The sequence below is a fragment of the Hypomesus nipponensis genome, chromosome 6, assembly GCF_054491055.1.
Source record: "Hypomesus nipponensis isolate SF chromosome 6, ASM5449105v1, whole genome shotgun sequence".
NCBI classification, from domain to species: Eukaryota; Metazoa; Chordata; class Actinopteri; order Osmeriformes; family Osmeridae; genus Hypomesus; species Hypomesus nipponensis.
In genome coordinates this window covers 9,212,206-9,221,051 of record NC_140366.1, presented here as the reverse complement: position 1 = coordinate 9,221,051, position 8,846 = coordinate 9,212,206, and the positions used below count along the sequence as shown (strand labels likewise).

The following is an 8,846-nucleotide window of genomic DNA, read 5'->3' as shown; positions in this document are numbered from 1 at the left end:
CCGGAAAGATAGCCTGGAACTGACAAGTCCAGTAATGGTTCACTCCAATACCAAACCTTGCTTGAGATACGATTTACGACAATGATTAAAACAAGTATTTCATTATATTTGCTAGCCCATAACAATAATTATAGTAGCCTATTAATTCTTGCATGTATTTATTTATGATTCCGCTTGTTTATGATTGTTGGTAAGGTAGGCTAGTTATTATTTTTGATGGTATTTTTACATTTATGACTGGCAATTATTGTTCTTTTCAGACAATCATGAAGTGAGGAGCCTATAATTCATGAATGTATGAATATTGATCCGTCATCAATGCATGTTTTTGTATAATCTTTTTAAAACAATACGTGAAATATTATTATTTTAAAGCTTTACGTTTTGTTTTGTTTTTTTACACCAAAGTCAAGTGAGACAAGAAGCTAACATGAAAGACAAATCCGAAAAATGTCCTATGTGGAAGTCGCCATCTAACGGTAAAACGTAGGTACTGTTGCAACGAGTCTTCTGCTTCAGAATGGATTTGCATCGTTAAATGATTGTGACGCAAGAAGTCACAAAACATCTTCTAGCTGCTACATTACAAAATACTTCATGTATTTTAGATCATTTTATACTCAGCGTTGAGTAACTTCAGACGATGCTTCATCGCCCTGCTAGAAACGAATGCATTGATTTATGTTCAATGTATCGCCTGTCGAAATTATTTCATTTTAAGTAAGTGAGAATTCGGAAAGAGGTAGAACCAGCACTCTTTTCATGGTCTATCAAACTTTGCTGTGGCTTGTAGAAGCCTATCATGGATTAAAAGAGCCTCAGTCCCTACAGAAGCCTTGGCAAAGGAAGTGGGTGAGACAGTCCAGGACATGAGCCAGGTCACAGGGCTTGCTGTGGGCCACACCCTGGCACCCAGCACCTCTGCTGCATCGTCTGAAGCACTGCCTATCCCCATGTCAGCCCGGGGAGCCAGGGGGCCCTCCCTCCACTGTGCCGAGCGCTGCCACAGCCGGTCGTCCTCCATTGACACATCCTGGCCGTTCGCCGTCTACCCCCGATGTGTAGAACTGATCCTGGAGGAGAGAATGCTGCCCCAGCTAGAGGAGGCATGTCCTTCGGGGACAAGGGAGGGCTCCAAGAACCGGGCCTGTTCGGCTCCGTCGATGGGATCAGAATCCTCGGAACCAATCATCACAGAGAAGCCGGAAGAGGAGGCAACGCCGGCCATGACCAACAGGTCCTTCTGGAAGAAAGTGAGAGGCTGTCTGGGGAGGAAGAATGCCATTACCTCAGAGAAGAAAAGCAAGGTGAAAGATGGAGGCCAGGAGAAGGTCAAATAACCCTTGTGAAATGGTGTGTAGGTTATGTATTATTGTGTAAATATATGGTGTCAGTCATCCTAAAGGTCTAGCTGTGTTGTCTTTTTTCCAGGAGGAGAAACAGGTGGGTCCTGGCAACTGCTTCCCCTACTTCTCAAATTGGCCCTGACCTGCAGAAGGTGATGCTTCTCAACATACACTTCCTGGTCTTCTTCATCACTTCCTGTTATTTAATTCTATTTTAATAATAAGGGATGATCAGAAGTGAAATGATATTACCAGGCATCTTTAATTCATACTATTAGTTTATCAGTGACATTTAGTCCTTACCATACTCATAATAAAAGTTATCAAACAAAATCAAAACCTAGACATTTTGGTGTTTTACAATATCACCTGTACATCTCAGAGGTACATCTCATCTTACAAGTCTATAGTTATTCATGTCACTTTTTGGAGAGGTTTCTGTGGTGACAATGAGGATCACAGTCTTGATCCAATTCACATGGCTGTGTGTTTCGAATCTTCTACCTCAATACACTTCTATCAAATAACACAATTGCATAGTACCTAAACACCCTCACTCCATTCCAAGATTATTGTTCACCATAAACAATGGGCTACAGGGCCAGTGTTCCCAAGCAGTGAACACTGCCCCCAGAAAATAAGTTTGAAGTCCTGTTGTTCATACAGGACAGAACCAGAGTCTCAATAACCATTCCATGTTTACATTTATACTTTATTTTAATGCTTATACGCAAAGTGACATAAAACTAGGTCATTTAGATTTGTACAGCAGAAGTTTAAGGATCAGAAGTGCATAGTACAATATGTGGGTGGTCAGTCATGGAACAGTCTGTATTTACTTTTCCCAGTGCATATTAACATCACAGCTACCAGGCACAGTGAACAATAATAATATCTTAACTCCATGGCAACCACAACGCCTAAATTACAGTGATGCATAGCACAGATCCAACAGGATTTCAAATACAATGTGCAGAGAGGGTACAAGTACAGGTGTCACAAGATGGAATGTACTGCTAAGGGCATCTTTAAGCTTAATTCATGGTTTATTTAAGTCTAAAAAGCTTTTCTTAAGTTACAAACATCAGGTGCTTGGTTGCAATTGCTGTCAATTAGTCCAGACTGGTTGAACAAGTTGACATCAATGAAGAGGGAGGGGGCTTCTGGATAGGAGGTGGGAGGAGCTTCCAGAATGTTGTGGTTCACCTTTTGCCACCAGGAACAAAAGACCCTGGTAGAGAAAGAAACAGAACAAATATTTCAGAAAGGCATCGCAATTGCACCAGTGTTTGTTACCGCATTGCAACACGTCTGTCATTTAGGTCCTTGACACAGAGGTTCTAAGCTTCAGGGCGATACCTGTGGTCTCTCTCCGATCCAGCTTCCTCTTCTCCTCTGCTCCTCCTAGTGTGGAAATAGGATGGCACAGCTCCGCGCACTCTTCCTCCTCCTCTCCCTTCTCTCAAGCCGACCTCCGGGGATGGAGGGGCAGGTGACGGATCATGTCCTGCCCTTCATGGAGCACCTTGACGGGGCCGGTCAGGTCACCCTGAAGTGGGGGTTTAGTGACGTGTTTCAAAATATCACCTTCCAGCTGTCTGTCAACACCACTGGCTGGGTGGGCTTCGGGTTGAGTCCCAAAGGAAACATGATTGGAGCAGACATTGTCATCGGGGGAGTTGAATCGAATGGCACCTATTTCAAGGTAAAGTGTCTTCACCTTTTAAAATGGATTACAGAAGACGTAGTGGTGTATTTCTGCGTTTGAAATTTCCCATGTCATGATTGGTGTGGCGAGTGAGTGAATTGGCCCCAAAACAGGGCCAATCTGAGGATACACATAATATTTTCTCGAATAGTCTTGAAAGCCAGGTGATTCCTCTGATGAATACGAAAAAATGACAAACGTATTATTATTTACAGTGTGTTCATCTCTCTGAACTGCTATGTATCTAACATTTGTTGTCATCTAGGATCATCATGGCATAGGGACCTTTCTTCCCCCGGTGGACGAGGAACAGAGTTACACTCTGCTGTCTCTGACAGAGCTGGATGGACAGACCTCTATGACCTTTAGTAGGTCATTTCAAACTTGTGACAAAGACGACCTTCCCATCCCCGTGAGTTCACACACACACAGTAACAGTGAATAAATGGACTGTGGCTTGAGGGTTCTTCTAGGTGATTGTGATTCCAAGCACTGTTCCTTACTGTTGCTGTGCCAAAATGTTCCAGTATATCCCTCCCTAAAACATGTGACGTGGAAACAATAGGTATGCCCTTTAGAACAAAAAACCATCACACCCTGGAAACACAATCCCATCTCCTATATGAGATCCTTTTCTTCAGTCCCAGCTCTGGGTTCCTGCATCAGAAGATTGTATGACATTGTTGTGTATTATTGCTGGTAATTGTATATGCTCTCTTATATTGTTGAGTTATGTCTCAAAGCCCTGCTCTTGTTTCCTACTTATCTTCCTCCAAATCTTTTCTGACTGTCTATGCTCTACTGAATGCACCCTAGAGATTGGTTTGCATTTCCCTCTAATATTGTTGTGACTCATGACCATTGAGCATTAAGAAATATTGGGTTGGGTAAACAAAAGCCTAGATATACAGTATGTAACGAGGTAGCAAAACCTCCAAAGCAAAAAAAAGAACAACTGAAACTCCATAGTTTACTCTATAGTTTACAGAATTGTTCAATTGGACAAATCAAGGATGTCAAAACAGGTTGAATCCTCCATGTGTGTTTGTCCCAATCTAAACCTAAACTTTTCATCCCCTACTCCTGTAGGGGAGCCCCATCAAACTGATCTATGCGTATGGGACCACAGATGAGATCAAATACCACTCGTCCCGCAGAGGAACCAAGGAGCTCAACCTGCTGAGGCCCACGCCCAGAACCAGCCCGCCGCTCGACAACTACCTGAGCTTCACTGTGGAGAATGTAAGAGTCACACTCCATGACCGTTTTTCCACACTGTTACATTTGGTCAAATCATTCGGAACTCACAACTGTACTTATAAAACATAAGCATGTCTACCAAACGGGGGTAAATCCAGTGAATAATTCTGGGATGTTGAGTTGTTGGCTGTAAAGGATGTCTGTAGAGCTCTATCTTGGTGATGTGTTAGAGTTTTTATTGTGTCTTTCTGGTCCATGTCACTTTTGTAGGTTACTGTCCCTCCTTTTAAAACGTACTATCACTGCAAGGTGATGAAGACTCCCAACATCAATGGGAAACACCATATCTATCGGGTAAAGCACATCTCAATTATAATAGGATTCTGTGGTGTGGAGTAACATGCCCAATAACATCAGGCCCTTCAGAAACATGGACTGTTCATCTCAAGAACAGTGTCTGTTTGATGTATGTACATTCTCACACATATCCCCTGTTACCTCCATTCTCTCTCTCTCTCTCTCTCTCTCTCTCTCTCTCTCTCTCTCTCTCTCTCTCTCTCTCTCTCGTCTCTCTCTCTCTCTCTCTTTCTCTCTCCCTCTCTCTCCCTCTCCATCTCTCTCTTTCTCTCTTTCTCTCTCTCTCTCTCTCTCTCTCTCTCTCTCTCTCTCTCTCCCCCCTCTCTCTCTCTCTCTCTCTCTCTCCCTTTTCTTTCTCACGCTTTCATCTACTCTTCTCTCTCTTCTCTCCCCTGCATCACTCTCTCTGCTTGGACCTCAGATTGAACCTGCTATTGAGAACCTGGATCTGGTGCACCACATACTGCTGTATCGCTGTCCCTCCACCATGACCCAGACCTCCGAGGGTCCATGCTATAGTGGTGATGGTGTTGAGGAATGCTTCAGTATGATTCACGGTTGGGCAGTTGGAGGAGGGGTAGGTGCCTACCCCTGAGGGGAAATGTGCCCACTGAAGTGTGGTTGAATACTGAGAACTGGTGCCTAATTATTTGCTGACTTGAAGATGACGTGCCCCCTTTTCTCTTTTAGCCATTTGAGCTTCCGGAAAATGCAGGTATGTCCATTGGAGGACAGAAAGACAGCCATTTCTACAGGATTGAAATTCACTACAACAATCCCACCAAAGCTGCAGGTTAGGTTTCATTGCTTGCAAATTTAGTGCATACCAATTGATAGGACCTATTACATTACATATGATGATCATTTTTGTCAACCAGAAGCTTGATAAAAAGGAAAATTATTCTGTCAAATACTGCAGACAGTTTACGTAACGGGTTTAGCTGAGGTACTTAACTGGTATCAACAGTGGCCAAACATCAAGTTTCTTGCAACATAAAAAAACTTTGTTTTGTTATTGTAAATTTTGTTAACTTCACTTACCCCATCTCTCTCTTTGTGTTTTAGGGCTTTTATTATTTTATTATTTTATTGTTTTTACTGTTTTCACTGTACAACACTTTGTGTTTTCACCTTGAATTTTAAAGTGCTTTGTAAATAAATGTTGCTTGCTTGCTTGCTCTCGCCGTTTTATCGCCCCCTGCAGGTCGAAGGGATAACTCAGGTATGAGACTGTACTACACCAGCCAGCTCAGGGAGCATGATGTGGGCTTGCTCACGACGGGGCTGATGGTGGCTCCCACTGAAGGCTATGCCATCCCCCCCAATGCCACAGACTTTCAAACCTATGGATTGTGCCGTACCTCAGACTTTTCTGAGGTACAATAGATTACTTGCTCCATGTAAAAGTTCAAAACCTAGAATGACTGTCCTGGAAAGTTTTGACAGTGTAGCCATTATCTTATGATATAGAGGAACGTTTCTTTGTTTGTGGTTTATATTTGTTCTTCCTGGTCTCCACCTCTTGCTTGTTGCTCCGCCCCTCTAGCTCCTGGATGGCCCCGCCCCAGACCTCAATGTGTTTTCAATGATGTTGCACACTCATCTGGCCGGGAGGAAGATTAGAGTCGGGCATTTCAGGTGAGAAAGACTTCAAAACAAAAATCTAATAGTGGAAGATACGAATGGGGTGTCAGTCTTAATATCCACACTTGTCCACAAATAATATACCATCCCTGTCAGATCTTGTCATGATTTAATCTTGAAGTGTATATTTGTTGTGAATGGGTGAATGTTTCTTCCCTGCTATAACCTTGTGTGCACTTTCATTCCATTCCATAGGGATGGGAAGCAGGTGGACTTCCTGGGTTTGGATGAGAATTACAGTTTTGATTATCAAGAGGTCTACAATCTTGGGGAAATCAAGACCATCAAGCCGGTAATCCTGACACTACTGTACTTCCTGTGTTTAGTTGCGTTGCTCCCCCACCCACGCATACATGAAAAGCCAATTCTGCAGACTTCATTTGAGTACAATGTGTATTTCTTTCTGAACATTATTAATGTACTGCTACGACTACAATGTTAAAGTCTGTCCAGTCAATGGCAGAGCTCACAATAGATTTGTTCACAAATATTTGTTCTCATTGCAGGGTGATGAAATTCTGGTGGAATGTACCTATAACACAGAAAATCACACAGGACCTACATGGGTTGGTAGTAGCATAGAATCAGAAGAAATGAACACACCCTTCTGTGACACACCACATGACCTCCATCTTGATGTTTAGTACCTTGTCATGATCTATTTGACAGGAACTCTATGATCGGAGAAAGGAGAACTTCACCGTACCTTCATAGGATAATCCTATTATCTCCACTTACCTCTTCTCTCACAGGGAGGTTTGGGCACCACAAATGAGATGTGTCTAGCATTCCTGTTCTACTACCCTGCCATCGACATCAGCAACTGCTGGAGCCACCCTAACATGCGATACCTGGCAGCCACAAAGAACAAAACACTTCAACAGTAAGAGTGGTTGTCCCCAGTTGAACACTCTTTAATGCGTATATGATGGTTTGGATGAAAACTGTGGCAAGCCAGAAAGACTCAATTCAGTCATGCTTTATTTTGTGCCACAGATTGTTTGATGATTGGAGTACCAAAAATTGGACTAAAGAGGCTATCAATGAACAAGAGGCCTCGATGAAGACAATTCCTCAATTTGAAGTTCTCAATGATATCTATGTAAGTATGAAGACCAAATATTGTTATGGGATGCTCCAATCCTAATCTTTATCTTCTTTTGTTGGGAACTTTAAAGGTCTTTTGAGCCTGCGTATCCATGATGCTACATCCATTTTTAACCTTGTAACAGTGAACCTATTTGTGCTGATTACCACAAAACACATACCCCCCCTGACTTTGTCATTGTTTGGTCTTGCTTACAGAATAACTACACCTACATTGATGGGGTTATGGTGCGAGATATGATGAAAACAGCCACAGGAAGTTGCAATAGGGATTCGGTTACAGCATCTCCCACTGCATCTAACATCCCCCCGTATGCCACCAACTTGGACGTACCGTACTTAAATATGTCCCACAGAGAAAGAGGTTCTTGGGTCATGACCTCAGCCGGATGCTTGTTTCTTCTTCTGTGTACAAGGCTATGATGGGAAACCCTCCATGTTGAGTATGGTCACATTGTCCACAGACACATTTCACTTGTGGCCAGTGTTGTGGTTCTGTCACTATTGTACAATCCAGGCCAAGACCCAACTGATCCTTACCCGGTTTACAAGTAGATTATGTAGCTTAAAAATTCATAACCACATACCATTTTGTCTCAGCAACATTCACTTAATCTGGTTAAAAACGTTATCTCAGTGGCCCTCTAGTTGATGGGTTGTTCTTCGGCACTATGATCAAGAGAGGCTGCACAATAGATCAGTTAAACTGTCGTTTATTACAGGGACAGAATAATCATTAGCCTAGAGCTTACATAATTTAATATAATTCATATTAAAGTTTATACAATTGGTTTCTAATTTTACTTTAATCCGATTTTTGTGTAGCCTATGGTTGTCATTGAAAATAAAACTTTCAATATAAATTGTTATATTAAGGCTTTTGAATGGTTATTTTTCAACTATACTTCTAAACTATTCTCATTTGAATCCATACAATTGTACCCTACTTGGTTCTTATGGGTTGTGGATGGTCTAATAACTGAAGTACAGTATAGGTGTAGGTAGGTAGACTTTTAGAGTAGTGTGTACTTTGCATACGGCAAGTTTTCATAAAGGGGCTAGGCATCTTGCTACAGCAGGCTGCTGTAGTGGAAGAATTCTTAAGAAACTGTATGCTCAAATAGTCAGGATGCCGGATTTATATTAATTATTTATTCAGTACCGTAAAGTACTTAACAGAGCGCTCTGTTAAAATTATATTACACTGCCATGTTATTTTTCATAAAATCTAGATCTGCTTGGATTTAAAATGATGGGAAACCAGATTATATCTTGCTAAAATAGTCTGTGTACTTTGCGGCCAACAGATTTTCTTTTTGTTATATGCAAGAATAACAAACCAATTTAACCAAATGTTGTTATTAATGATTGTACGTTATTTGACACTAAATGTAATAATACATGTATTAATGATGCTTTGAAATGTAAATATGTTTTTGATAACAGAGGATTGTGTGTACAGGTCAGGTTCCGAATATGGTTGC

General features: G+C 41.8%; 2 protein-coding genes across 2 annotated transcripts; both read left to right on the top strand.

Annotated features, from left to right (window-relative positions):
* The first annotated feature begins 162 nt into the window (after positions 1 to 162).
* Positions 163 to 1,663, top strand: LOC146286925 (uncharacterized). The gene is made up of 2 exons (XM_084699934.1): positions 163 to 1,307; positions 1,432 to 1,663. The coding sequence occupies exons 1-2, from the start codon at positions 870 to 872 to the stop codon at positions 1,486 to 1,488; spliced, it is 495 nt and encodes a 164-aa protein (XP_084556060.1). The 5' UTR covers positions 163 to 869; the 3' UTR covers positions 1,489 to 1,663.
* A 1,106-nt stretch (positions 1,664 to 2,769) lies between these two features.
* Positions 2,770 to 8,225, top strand: moxd1l (monooxygenase, DBH-like 1, like). Its single transcript, XM_084700402.1, has 13 exons — positions 2,770 to 3,051; positions 3,320 to 3,466; positions 4,144 to 4,296; positions 4,525 to 4,608; positions 5,033 to 5,188; positions 5,302 to 5,404; positions 5,816 to 5,988; positions 6,158 to 6,249; positions 6,451 to 6,547; positions 6,762 to 6,821; positions 7,008 to 7,138; positions 7,252 to 7,357; positions 7,561 to 8,225. The coding sequence occupies exons 1-13, from the start codon at positions 2,827 to 2,829 to the stop codon at positions 7,783 to 7,785; spliced, it is 1,752 nt and encodes a 583-aa protein (XP_084556528.1). The 5' UTR covers positions 2,770 to 2,826; the 3' UTR covers positions 7,786 to 8,225.
* Positions 8,226 to 8,846: the final 621 nt, after the last annotated feature.